A 14457-nucleotide genomic window follows, 5' to 3' on the forward strand; every position below is an offset into this window, starting at 1 on the left:
TGATTCTGTTTCTCGGGACAGCAGGATATTCTTACTGTGTTACTTCAAACCTAACTTAGGCCTGGAAGGACAGGAACGGAAGCATATTATCCACTCCATTTCTGAGTTGTTACATGTCAGCTTTTTGCCTAGGGCAAAATTTAATGGCTGATTTGTGGATCTTTATTTCTGGAGATTTGCTACAGAAACACTGACATGACCTTTATCCAGAGCAAACACTCACTCTAATAAGTAGACACCAAACCTAAAATCGCACAAGGAAGAGAAAAATCCTGGCAGGAATTAATCTACCGTTTTCACACATCTGCCCAAGGGAGGTATTGTAATTGCAAAAACTTACTCTAAGACTGCTGAGACTCATAGTAATTATGTTTCTTTTTTTTTTTTAATAGAAATAGCCACAGGTGGTAACAAATTGGGTTTGAAGATGGGGAACTGGGCAAGCATTCTAACCCAGATTACTGTGTAATTGTCTTGATTATTTTAAAAAACAGAAAAAGGAAAGTCTCTTGCTCAAAATCGGAAAGAAAAAAAAACTTAAATGCATTCCTCATCTTGTCTTCATTTCTCACTATTCAGGCATTTGATATCAGCACATCGGATATCAGGACGACATCTTAGAACAGTCCTCTAATAACAACTCTTAAAAATTGCACTAAGTGTTGGTTTGTTTAAAAGGATCACGTCTTCTTTTCAAACTTATTATCACCTAGGTATAACTAACAGTTTTCATCCAAAGATCAGGACCCAAACACTAGTAACAATGACATGATATCATTAAAGGTGCAAGATTAGCGCTGTTTACTTCTGAACTGTTTTCTGTTTTCATACATATCTGCTCTCAACAATTCTGCACAATATTCTAGGTATAAGTTAATTCCATAGAATAATTTAACTCTTTTCTTAGTTTACAGAAGCATTTCTCATATTCAATGCCTGGTAAATGTCAAGTATATCTTGAAATTTGACTTCTTAAATGACAGTATTTTGAAGTAATGAGGTCAGATTCCAATTTGAGATTTAAAAAAAAAAAGTGAGGGAGATTGTTATTACAACATAAGGCCGTGCAAAGATTCAAGTGGTAATAAAATTAAGCAAACAACCAAATAATTTCCATGAAAAAGTGTTGAGATGACTTTTTCTGTAATCCTTTATTTAAGCACAATGAAAATGATAATAAAGGTGGAAAACTTTTTCTGGTGACTTATTATGCATCTACGTTTGTTCTTGGTGCAACTAGTTTATCTTGGACAAACTTTCCTAGCGTATATGAAAGACTGCAAAATAACCTAGAAAACAAGGCCAAGAAAGAGATCACCAAAATTTAAATGATATATTTCAGTTTTTCACAATGTAACCCTAGTATTCAAAGCAACCCATTTTAAAAGTTGTCAGAATATTTGTGTGACTAACAATTTTGAAAATATGTATCATTAAGGAATTGTCAGGCTGGGGTTAGAAAACAACTCCTTTAAATAAAAGCCAATTCTCTTATCTTTCAAAACAAAGACGTGAGATAGTTTTCTTAGTACGTTGTTGGTAAGTTTATAGGCAACTGACTCAAATTTCTTAATTTCTTATTATTACAGCATCTACTAAAATAAATCACTGATAAGAAGCACACAGTGCCACTTCATACATGAGTGGAAATTATTTGTTTTCTGTATGAAAAGTAGCTTAATTCTATACTCAATTTTTGTGCTGCTGCTGCAGCAAAATATAACATTGAATATTCAGTCATACAATAATCTTATGGGAGTGTGATCAAATAATGTGTTTGAAAACTAAACAGCTCTAGCAAAGGCATTTATATTGAGAACAATGGTTTGAAAAACTGTTATATATTAAGGGAGAAAAAATGGATAAGAATATTTAAAATGGAAGAACAAATTTATGAATTTGCTAAAAAGATGGTCTAGATTATGATTATAAGAATAACAGAGCTTTATGATCCCTGGATCCCTTTAAGCAATAAAATAATTTATACAGAAATTAATTTAGGATACAATCAAACTTTAATGTTGGGTTGAGATTCACTGGAGTATATTAAAATTGTATGTGCCCATATAATCATAAGAGTTCAGGCAAAAATGATAGGTGTATATATTTATAGCTTACATATTAACTATGTTTTAAATTATTATATGAAAATAAAGATGAAAGATACAAGTATATAGCACCATAGTTATGCAGTGGACATGAGTTATTTGGTCAGTTCTCAAGTTTTATTTCATGTTTTATATGTGAATGCTGTTGAAATTGCAATGGAACCTTTTAGAAAATAACACTATCACCTACACATTTATTAGCATGATTTATAACCATAAAAAGAAATGCTTACAAATAACAGTCAATATCTACAAACAATTTTGAATGTATACCATTGAAACTTGAAATCAAATTTAAAAGCTTTGGCTTTTAGCTGATAAAAGAAGTAAACAAGAAATTGTCCTTTAAATAGTCACTTTAATGCGCTCCAGTAATTAAAAATCAATAAAGATATTACAAGTTTAAAAGTATTAAATATTGCTTTGGCAGAGTATTTTTTGAATCAAGCAGGATCTTTAAAATTATATTATCTTTATTATACCAATTTTATTTAGCATTAATATGGTTGATGAGACTATTTCATAAAATTTAAATATAAAGAAAATAAGATAACATTGGTCATGAGCTATTTCAAGATGCCTGAATAAAATGCATTCCTAAAATCAGTATTTTAATATAATCCATTCTTCTAATCAGACTAAAGTCTATTTATGTAGATTATTTACATATAACGTTTCATTTTTCCAACCTGTATTTATTCTTTGATCACAAAGCTTGTTAACTTAAATAGTCTTTTATTGTCATGATTCATTTTCTCATAATTATGCTGTTTAACTGCCTTATTTTTTGAATAAATATATGCAAACGTGCCAATCATATTCAGCACAGTTATGGTAGATGCTCAATGAACCATAAGAACCATTTCACTACAATAAAACTGTCTGGAATAGATCCAGAGCAAGGCCTACACATACCAGTAATCAGAATGTCAGTAAGTCCAGAACAGATAAACAATACTGTGTCACATGTATATCAACAAATTCCCTTTAACACTACCTGAAAACAGCCTCATAGTCTATTAGGATGCAGGGCATGTAAATGAAACATGCCTCCTGTAAAGCGATAACTTGCATTTATATCTTGCTGGGAGTTTTTCTCTTAATGCTGTGCAAAAAATGCTCAGCTGGTTCCTCTGCAGCGGCAAAGAAGCAAGAGCATATTTCTGCTTAGTCACAGTGAGAATGTTGATGCCATTAAGGACTTCTTTATTATAGATGATTTATTTCCAGAGACCAAAGGATAGCAATACATCACTGTCAAAGCTAGCGGTGAAAGCTATGACTTGCAGTAAAATACTGTATGCTGCCATTGAGGGGAATTCATGTCAAAGTCTCCTTTACTAAAGTAGGTTGACAATAGATTAGTGTAGGTCTGATGAACTTCGAAAGTGTCTTGTAAGTGGGTGGCAGAAGTCACGCTATCATCAAAATGATAAGTAAAAAATGAACTGTATGCTTTTCTCCAACAATTATATATCATTGGTTGAAGGAATTTAATCCAAAGAAATCACTTCACTAATGCTTTACTAAGATCTGACTTTAAGGGAATGCCCTGTGGGATTTATTAAACAGACATATTACCTAGGGGAATACATTCTAGAGCAATGACTAATATCATAATTAGAAGGTGCATTTGTAAGAATGTACCCACTATTGAGTGTATTGCAAGACTTCCCTGCTTCAGGGAGTTAAGTTTCATTTCCTCACTGGCCTGAGCCCAGCTGTAGTGACTTCTTTCTCTTGGTCTTTCATCATCAACCTTACACCATATGTTTTTAACGTTTCCAGCCACCCCACCAGTCCCCAAAGTACCCAACAACATTTACCTGACTTTTGTTTTTACTTTCCCTAATCCGCATGAGCTTTAAATTATCATGCCATATTTTCACAGGGAAATATAGGTACTAGCTGTACTTTATAGAGTGAATTGCTTTGAATTAACATCTATAAAATGAGATATTTGTGCTTGTATGTTTTATACATATTAGGTATTGAATATATTCAGATGCATAGATAATAATAAATGCATAAGTATAGATATAACTACTTTCCCCAAAAGTTTATTTCTTCAAATTTTAATAAGCATAGGCAGAGCCAGCCTTACTAAAGGCAAGTAGACTTTTATTAATTTTAATATCTTCAGATATTTTAAACTCATTAACACCGCTTATGCATTTCTGTTGCACTACATTACATAAATAGTACTCACAATGAGAAATTTCAGATCGCAGACCTGGCAATAGTGCTGCCTCATGATGTAGTAAGACACTGCACTTAAACACCACACTTAACCTTCACCCCCAAAAGTTGAATGTTTTCCCTCTTAAAATAAGCATAATTATTTCACTGAGGTGATAGTTTGGGGTTATTTTAGGAGTAATTATTTTAAATGCACACATAAAGCTATTTCTAGGCACTGCAAGTTTGTGAAGACTACACATTACCTATTATAACCCGGACTTAATAGACAGAACTTTTTGCGAGTGAACAATATAATTAATGGTTATTTCTGTTTCAAGGAATTCAAATTGTTTTTAAAAAAAAAAAATTGAAAAGCTGAGGTAAGATTTCAGGCCATATTTTTATCTTATAACATACAATTTTATATAAGAAAAGGTGTTAAGGGTATAACTTCAAAATCTTTGATGTAAGTGTGCACATAACACTATGTATCAAAATAACATGACTCACCCACACAAGTGAAGTAAAATAAAGAATTGAATTGGTTCTACAATCAATCAAAATGTAATGAATTTTCATTTTAGTCTGAGGATGATCCACTTGACTGTCATTTTGGAAAATTTGTTGAAATCTTAGGAAATAAACTTCTTACTTCTTACTTTATGCCACCTGATATTAAAAATAAATTTCTGTGTCTTCTAGTTTTGTAGTGTTTGTTTTCCTTTTTGGGGAATAGAGAAATGCATACACGTTTACATTGGAGGCCAAGTATCCACAGAAGCACACATACTTAAAAATAATATTGGCTTTTAAATAGGAACACTAGTAGTAAGTTTAGGACTTTACAAAAAACTTAAACTCTCCAACAAAGAGATTTCAAACACTTAATACTTGGCTAGATTTTAGATTGTTTAATACTCCATGTATTTTCAATGCATAAGGAAGCATAGATGTTTGATAGTGTATGCTTGCTCATTAAACTAAAGTAGAAATTAATCTTCCAATGTTTTGAGCAATCTTTGAGGGGGAAAAAAGAAAAGCGCAAAATATCTCAGGAGATAAGCAGTATGACAGTGCCAACCCTTTTCCTGCTCAATCCAACATAATCCTCATAAGTAAGGATTATATACTTTATGAAGAGTGATGACTGCGGGAGATTAATCAAGTGTTACCTTCTTAGCATGAAAATTGAAGCAAAATATCTTCAAAATTTGAAGTGACAGAAAAAAATATTTATACTGTGGATCTTTTGCTGAAATCATTAATTTAAGGGAATACAGGCCATGAAAGAGTTTGTGTGGGCCTGGGGACTCATATGAACAGGAATCTACATTCGAGAATCTCCTGTTAGAAAAGAGGGGAAGAAGGACAGACAGTGGATGTCATCATTATTGAAGACTCTTCAACCTTCATCTTTTCTAAGATACAGTTAACTCTTTATGGTATCTTGTTCTTTTGCAACTCAATCTCAATTTTACGTATTTGGGCTAGCTTTAGGCACTTACCATATCCCTATTTACTTCATTTACATTCAATATTGTGCTTAATTCATATTTGCTATAATTCTGTCATAAGCTTTAAAGTTTCAAATGAACTTTATTGCTTTTTCATGAGAGCTCCGAAGTGAATGGGCATGATTATTTTTTTAGGTTGATTTGTAAAATTACATGGTTTTGAAATTTTATTTTAGGAAAAAATTTTTCTGGGCTGGTATACTTTCTTCTATGAGACTATATTAAAACTGACTTTAGTAGGTCCTGTAGGAGTGCACAGATATCTAAAATAAAAAGAAACAGGGCAAAATCCAGGGGACCCTATTATCAAAAAGATGTCACTGCCTTTTCCTTTCTTCTCAGTGAGGACTTCACTGAAAACACCTGTTGAGAAATCTCCAGAGACTTAACTTACTATTTTTTTTTTTCCACAAGGCAAGGGCTCATATATCTCAGGCTAGCTTCAAACTCTGGGTATAACCAAGAATGACTTCGAACTTCTGATTGACTGATTTCCTGCCTTCATCTCCCTTACCCCTGCTATTACAAGGGTGGGCTTGTTCTTAGTAAGCCACGATAGCAATCATTCAGAACTGGTAAATATTTCTATGTTAATGCTATATTTTACATCTCCCCATGAAATAATACACATGGAAAAACTGCAATGGAAAATGATGTTATGTTTATACAATAGTTTATCTTACCTACTAAAAATCTGTGTTTCTATTCTTCAAAACAATATCTACACCTTAAAATAAACACAATTTTCACTGTCACTTTAATACTATGACTCCTGTGCTGTTAAGGATTTTTTTTTGAAACATGTCTATAAGTCTAAACACTTTACAACCTGATTTTATTTGTACAAATCCACCAAGTTTAATAAAAATAAAATATCTTTTCACAACTCTTTGTTAATAAGTATACATGCACCTACGATGAAACAAAAACTGCAAGTATAAACCTTAGGTTTGGCGAACAAAATACTTTCAGACTTAAGCCAGTTTTTGCTTTAACTGTAATGGGAGGCTTACAGCTCCAAAGTTCCTATATTTCATATTATCTTGTACAAAGCACAGCTATGAAACTTTCATAAATAACCCGTTCATAAATGAACACTATGCACCTTCAAAACGCCATGCAAGGTACTGGAAAATAAAGATAAAACAGAGCTACTGGCTGTTGGTCCAACTTGATTTTGTGGAATAAGAATATACCTCTAGAAAGAGACATGAAATTAGTAGCATATTTATTCTTCAGGTTAAATTATGCACACACTGACAAATGGGATTCCTGTAGATTTTCATAATTCCTCTGAGCAAAAGGTGTTTGCAGTACAATTGTTAAGGCAAAGAAAGGGGGGCATAGCGACTGGCTAATTTATTATGGTTTTCATAATATCAATATTGTTCATTTCCAAGGAGATTCATTAATCAGGATTTTATACTTTATCCTTTAATGAAATAGGAAATAACTGTTAACTTTTTACATTGAGATATTTCATTGAGATATTTTTAAGAGAAAGTAAGACTCTTTGGGGGAAAAATGTAAGCTCTAAAGTTCATTTTGTACTTTAGTGGAATAGATTAAAATTTAAAAGTAAAAGATACTGAGCCAGTTTTCTATTTTCTGATTAAATTATGTAAGGGGTTGGATAGTTTTTGCAATTTTCTTGGCATGAGTTTTACTCTTAGGGAGACGTTATGACTACCACCCATAACCAAAGACCAGCTTCAAGGGCAATGTTGTTAACACAGTATAAGCACCACCTCTCTCCAAAGCTTTGGATATTTCTATTCAAGAGTCTTCTCCACTTGTCTGGCTGAGAATCCAGACTTGTTGAGAGTTTTAAAGTACCAACTTGACTTGATGATATGTTTTAATGCTGGAAACTAGATGAGAATGCAAGATACAGCACTTAAAGTAGACGATTAAATCCTAGCCCTTTGTGACAACCTTGCCCGTGCATAAATAGAGAAAAGCTATACAATATATTTACACTTCCAAAATGACTATAGCACATCTATAAATAAGCATTATATCATAGTTCCCTCTGTAGAGATGTTAGTGATCATAAATATCAATTTCACACAATTAGAGAAAGACATTCTTAGCAGCCAAGGTTTTAGAGTTGAGAATTTCTTTCATGTTTTATATAAACTTTAAATCCATGGTTACAAAATTATCCATATACAGTGAATACTATACAAGGTGGAACTTGATACTTCATTAGTCAACAGCACCATCCCTGATGAGTCTGGTTCACTTTGCTGTCATGGGCAATATCTTCTGTTAAGTATGAGGACATCGGAGATTTACATTAGCAGGGCTATAAAGGGCTTCAACACTCTATTTGGACAATAATAACTTTTCCGCATAACAATATGGACAGGTGACTGTCCATTTGCTTCAAAGTAACTTCCACCTCAGGTGTCACTTTTGATTAAGCTGAATTGAAAATTCAAGCATTGCTCATTTGGGGTAATTTACAACAACACATGCTTATAAATATTATGATAACCAAGAATTAATTTCTACGTGATACCACTCAGTAGTGAATAAAGGAAGCCAGACGGTGACTAGACCATCACACCAGTCATCTTTTTTTTTTTTTTAAAGGAATCAATGCCTATGCTTTTGGCAATGATTTTATTTTCATTTTATGTTAAAATTATATGTTTCAAAAATAGAAACAAGTAATGTAGGATTCAGTACAACTACATCCCCTGTCATCAATAGCCTAAACATGACCTTATGAGTCTTTGGAGTAGACAGTTCATTACCTATTTACTACGGGAAATTTACAAGGAAACTGGGACTAGAGAGATTCTTTCAAAGATGTTTCCTGATCACTGTGCCTAACACGTACAAAGCACTTTAGAATGTCAGCCACACTTCCAAAGCCTCAACTGAGAGTTTAGTTAAGGAATAAGTGGGGATGAAGTCTCTAAAACACTTTCAAAGTATAAGACTGATTTCTGGGGGGTGAAACTTTGTTCAAGTTGATTCCGAGTACTTCTTGGGGACTATTCTGTACTCCAGAAGTTAACTCCAGTTTGGGATAGTAATTTCATAAGATTTTAATAGAAGAAAAATCATTCCAGAGAATTACTTTTTTATTCTACCATAAGAATCTTATTATGGAAAGAAATGTCCTGTAGATAGAATGAAGTATAAATATTAACAGTTGTAATCATTTTAAAATCTGTAAAAAATAAACTTTAAAAATGCCGTGGAGGTAAGGCATTTATTTTAAAGTATTTGCACAGGAGGGATTCTGAATAGGAAATACTGTGCTCACAGGGACAAGGGTGTGAACCATGTTGAGTTAACTACTAGCCACCCCAGACACATTGCTGCTGGCCATGTATGTGGCTTTCTGCTATTCAAAGGTCTTGGGAGGGCACTCCCAACAGCTTTCAAGTGAAGTCCCCTTTACCCTAAAAGTCTCCTACCTGAATTATGGACATCCGAGTGGCAGGGGTCTCGCTCGAATTAGTCCCTTGTCCGGTGAAGCTGGTGTGGCAGCCTGCGTGCCCCTGCGGGACAGTCAGGTTGTTGGAGGCTGGCTTAAGATACATCACCTCTGACCGGGGCGAGCTGAGGGGCAGGCGGGTTTGGTAGTCGAAGTACATGGGGGAGGTGGCCAGGGAGGGACTGCTCACCACGTTCATGACGTTCATGGCGTTCCTCTCCTCCACCTCGCTCTGCACCAGCATGATATCGTTTTTGTTGATTTTCTTCTTCTTGCCCTTCCCCCCGCCTAGCTGTGGGTGGCTGTACTCGGCGATGCGGCAGTTGTAAGTGCGAATCTCCTTGTTTTCCCGTTTGCACTTGACAGCTATGGTGATCATGGCCGCTAGGAGGATGATAGAAATCGTGCTTAGAGTTACTATGAGAGGCAGCGACATGTCCCAGTGGTGCTGCTCCCCATTCACTCGCGGTACCCCTTCAGGCAGAGAGCCGCTCACTGAACGAATGATGAGTTTGGCCACCGCGGACAGGGTGGGCTTGCCATGATCGGTCACCTTCACTACAAGCTCCACCACGGGGGTCACATCTTCCCAGAAGGGGTGCAGCGTGCGGATCTCGCCGCTGGATGGATCAATCTCAAACAGGTGGTCGTCGTTGCCATCCACAATCTCATATGTGAGGCGCCCGCTCTCTCCAAAGTCACTGTCCAGGGCGCGCACTGTGCTTACTAGGTAGCCCAGGCCAGCATTTCGCGGGACCTGCAGCTCAGCTGTGTCGTTCTGTAGAGTGGGCAGCACAATCACTGGAGCGTTGTCATTCACGTCTAACACTGTCACCCTCACCGTGGCGTTGCTCTCCAAGTGTGCTGGCGCCCCGGAGTCCTTAGCCAGTACCTTGAATTCAAAAGCCTTCGTTTGTTCATAGTTAAAGGAGCGCAGGGCATATATGGCCCCATTAGTGGGGTTCACGGACACATAGGTGTAGATTGACACGTCGCCAATGTGCGAGGGGAGAATGGAGTAGGACACTGTCCCATTCTGTCCCAGGTCGGGATCTTGGGCGAGCACTGAACCGAGGTATTCTCCTGGAATGTTGTTCTCATGCACTTGGAGGACGTACAAACCTTTGGTGAAACGAGGAGGGTTGTCGTTCTCATCTAGAATCTTGACAGCGAAAGACTTGGTGGAGTTGAGTGGAGGGGATCCCCCGTCCCTGGCCAGGATAGTCACATTATACTCGTCCTGTGTCTCGCGGTCCAGCTGACGGTCAGTAACCACAGTGTAGAAGTTGTCATAGTTCTCTTCAAGCTTGAAGGGGACCGAACCGGGACCCCCCAAGCTGCCTCCACTGCCAGTCCCTCCTCCACCTAGTACCCTACACTGCAGCTGCCCATTCTTGCCTGAGTCTCGGTCAGTGACCCGAACCAGGGCGATGACTGTGCCAGGCGGGGCGGCCTCGCTCAGCGCCCCCTGCCGCACGGAGACGAAACCAATGGACGGCGCGTTGTCGTTGCGGTCGATAAGCTTGACTGTGACCTTGCAGTGGGCTGGAATTGGGTTAGGACCTAGGTCTCTGGCCTGCACGTCGATCTCCAACATACCATTCTCCTCATAGTCCAAGTTGCCCTTAACGCGGATAAGGCCGGTTTTGGGATCAATGGAGAAGAGCTCCCGCACGCGGTCGGGCACATAGCTGCTGAAGGAGTACAACACTTCTCCGTTGGGACCTTCATCAGCATCGGTGGCATTCAGATCAATGACCACGGTGCCCAGGGGTGCGTTCTCGGGCAGTTCCACCAAGTATGACGGAGCCTCGAAGACTGGACTGTTGTCATTAGAATCGATCACCTTCACATTGATCTGCACCGTGGCGGAGCGCGGAGGCTCTCCGCCATCCAGGGCAGTCAGCACCAGAGTGTGGTGGTTCTGCAGCTCGCGGTCCAAAGCTTTTTGGATGACCAGCTCAGGGAACTTGGTGCCGTCGCCGCGAGACTTGACGTCCAGTGCAAAGAGGCCATGATCATCGCGGGTGAGCAGATAGGTGCGGAGACCGTTCTCGCCAGCGTCTGGGTCGTGTGCGCTAGTAAGGGGGAAGCGGGTTCCGGGTGCCGCGTTCTCTGAGATGTCCATTTCGATCTGATCCGAGGGGAAAGAGGGAGCATTGTCGTTGATGTCCTGTATCTCTACCTTGATCATGCAGATCTCCTTGTCATTAGCGAACACCTCTAGGGACAGCTGGCACTTGGCATTGTGGCGGCACAAGGACTCACGGTCGATGCGCTGCTTGGTGTACAGGAGCCCGCTGTCGGCGTCCACGTCCAGCAGGTGCGGTGCGGAGTTCTCCAGCACCCGGTAGCTGCCCGACTTGCCTCGCCCGCCGCCGCTACCGCGCTCAGCCGGCGGAAGCCCGGGTTGCAGTCGGGCATCTTTTCCTATGTTGCCTATCACCGTGCCGGCCCCTTGCTCTTCTGGCACTGAGTAGTTGAGGTTTTTGAGTGTCAGAGCAGGGGCCCACAGGAGAAAGCAGCAACAGATGGAAAGGTACATCCCAGACCGGTGGGGTGGGAGCAGGAGCAGCCGGACTGGAGGTGCGAGCTGGTGGGTGCGCGCCAGTCTGGAACCGGGGCGGAGCGTCGGAGCTCAGAGCGAGCCACAAGTCTGGGAGTCCTTCCTTCCCTCCGCACCCGGGCTGCGGCACCAGTCTCTCCTTATTCCGCTCAAGTTGCCCGAACCTGTTGATCTACAGCATTCGCATTGGGTGAGAAGCAGCCGCGCAGCGAGGCTGCAGCAGCTCGGAGCTAGGCGGCGGCTTCCTAAGGCTAAGGGTGAGCCCAAGGCTTTGTCTCTTCCGCCTGGACTTCAGAAGGCTCAAACTTGCGTGATGATGCTGGCGATAAGAAGGAAATAGAGTCTGGGAGAGATGATAATGAGCTGAAGAATTGGTGGGTTTTCTTCGCTCCCGCTAGGCGCTGCAAAATCCACTCCCTCTGGTAGCCTACAGAATATACTCTTCGAATCGGGTTGGGGGAGGGCTTAGGGAGGTGTGTCTCCAGGCAAATCGGAAAGTGGAATCCTTAGTTACTCGTAATCGGTGAGGAAATTGATGGGAATGAATAGGGACGAAGAGAGAGTCACAGATACATAGTTATATTTGAGGCTTCCCCTGGAACGCAGAGAAATGTCTGCTCGTTGTGCAGGATGGTCGGCTTTCAGGCAGTGTATTGCTGCATTTAAAGATCTAATCTTGCATTTCTGGTTTAGGCAGTGGCGGCGGCAGCGGACTGCATCTCCGAGCCAAGTCTTTTTTTCTTTTCTTTTTTTTCTTTCTCTCTCTCCTTTCCGAGCAGTCAAAGGGAGGAGAGGAAATGCAGCGCAAAAAAAAAAAAAAAACCCCTAGTGTCCCGATTTGTAGTTTCCTCCCCCTACCAAGCTCCTCCCTCTCTTCCTCGGAGAAGGCTCTCCCACAAAATCAAAAAAGCCACAGCCTGATCAGCATTTGCGGCGAGAGCCTATTGGGAGGAGAAAATATAGTGCTATATCTCCGCCTTGGTTCGTCGAACACTCTGGTGTATCTACGCCAAGCCCGGAGCAGCCACTACCATCCCATCCTCTTCCTGCAAGCAAGTTTAATTCCAGTTTGCTTCTCTTGCCAGGCGAAAGGAAATCAACAGGCAACTCATGGTTAGACGTGCAGATCTGAAGGGGGGAGGGCAGAATAGAAAGGAGGGGGAAGCAATCCTCCCAGCCCTAGCACACACACTCGCCCTGTCTCTCGCTAGAAGGGAAACAGTCTCTGCATTCACAGGGCTGGGCTGTCAAGTGGCTCTTTTCTTTCTATTCAGCATCTCCTTCCAGTGGCCCAGCCTCCCAGTCCTTTTCATCTAGCAAGGAAAACCTTGGCGAGGAACAAGAGTGGAAAATAAAGTGCGGGTTTTTAACCCCCTTATTATTATTACTATTATTATGATTTTAAACGGGAGGCGTAGGGTGGAGGGAACACATCAAGGTTTGGCGTGATGCATTCTGCAGCCTGGCTCTCACGGTCTCTGATCGGCTTGGGGAGGGCAGAGGGTGAGGAGCTGCGGCCACCGGGGTTCTGCCAGGGCGCCCACCCGGGGGAAAGTACCTCCACCACCAAAGGGAGGTTAGGAACGGCTCGATCTACACATTATTTCTGCTTCTCCAGGCGCCTCGGTATAGGGGCAGGACACATCCAGAAATGCAGGTGTTCTGATCTGCCGGATGAGTCAGAAGCAGCGGAACGAATCGTATTCACTCTGCCCTCACGGGCCTCCCTTCACAGACATTAGTTGCGGCTTCTTCCTAACGCTTTCTCTGACTCACTCAATAGAAAAAAAATTAAAAAAAAAAAAAAAGCTGGATTCATAGGGGGTGGGGGCAGAGAAAAGGAGAAAAAGAGAGCGGGGGAGGAAGGCAAAGCTGAACCCAGCAGCACTTTACTCTACCTCTTTCGGCCGGTGTCCGAGGCTCTGCAAAACAAGGCGTCTGCTTTGCTTACGAATATTTATTTGTTTGTTTGTTTGTTTAAAAAAAAACCTTGGTTAGGCGTGAGATGCCCCCAAATCTCTCAGTCTTAGGGGGGAAAAACACGTTTCCAGTAATGATTCACGGCTTAGCCCAAGATCACAGTTCAAGATTTTCCTCCCAGAGGTCTCTATTCACAAAGTCCAGCAATCGGTGTGCATAGCTAATTGTGCAGTCTGTTGTGGAGGTTTTTTTTTTTTCTTTTTCTTTCTAAATCCTCCTTATTATTATTATTTTTTTCAGTCACGGGTGGTCTCTTTCAGTCTGGCGCCTCTCAGAATCACCCCAAAGCCTGAGAAAGACGTGCCGATTTCAAACCGAATAAATCCATCTCCGCCAGCCAAGGCGCGGAGGAAATGGAAGGTGAAAATTCAATTCAACAGTTGGAGTAGCGTCTCCGGGCTGCCCTCCGCCGCTGCGGCAGCCGCCGGGCTCGCAGTCCGGATTCTCTCCCCAGCGTCTCTTGCTGACTGACTCTATTCACCTCACGCCGCCGCTTAAACATTGATACTGATTCTCTGCCAGCCAATCCGCGCGGGGAGCCAGGCCCTGCCTCCTCGGTCCACGCCCAATGGGAGGTGGAGAAACGGCGGGCGGGGGCGGGGCTATAAGTCCCAGCGCTTTAGAGTCATTGACTAGCATCGTCCGACGCGAGAG

At 40.7% G+C, this 14457-nt stretch overlaps 1 protein-coding gene across 3 annotated transcripts in view; it reads right to left on the bottom strand.

The window, feature by feature from the left end:
• The window catches only part of Pcdh17 (protocadherin 17), a 90524-nt gene extending 76271 nt beyond the window's left edge, over nt 1–14253 (bottom strand). For 2 of the 3 annotated variants that reach the window (XM_057786086.1, XM_057786085.1), the window contains exon 1: nt 9238–14253. In XM_057786086.1, coding sequence (XP_057642069.1) covers nt 9238–11802 — 2565 coding nt within the window. In that variant the 5' untranslated portion in view covers nt 11803–14253. The remainder of the gene's footprint in view (nt 1–9237) is intronic. The other variant, XM_057786087.1, reaches the window with a different exon arrangement.
• Nucleotides 14254–14457: the final 204 nt, after the last annotated feature.

Source organism: Chionomys nivalis, chromosome 12 (assembly GCF_950005125.1).
Source record: "Chionomys nivalis chromosome 12, mChiNiv1.1, whole genome shotgun sequence".
Lineage (NCBI taxonomy): Eukaryota > Metazoa > Chordata > Mammalia > Rodentia > Cricetidae > Chionomys > Chionomys nivalis.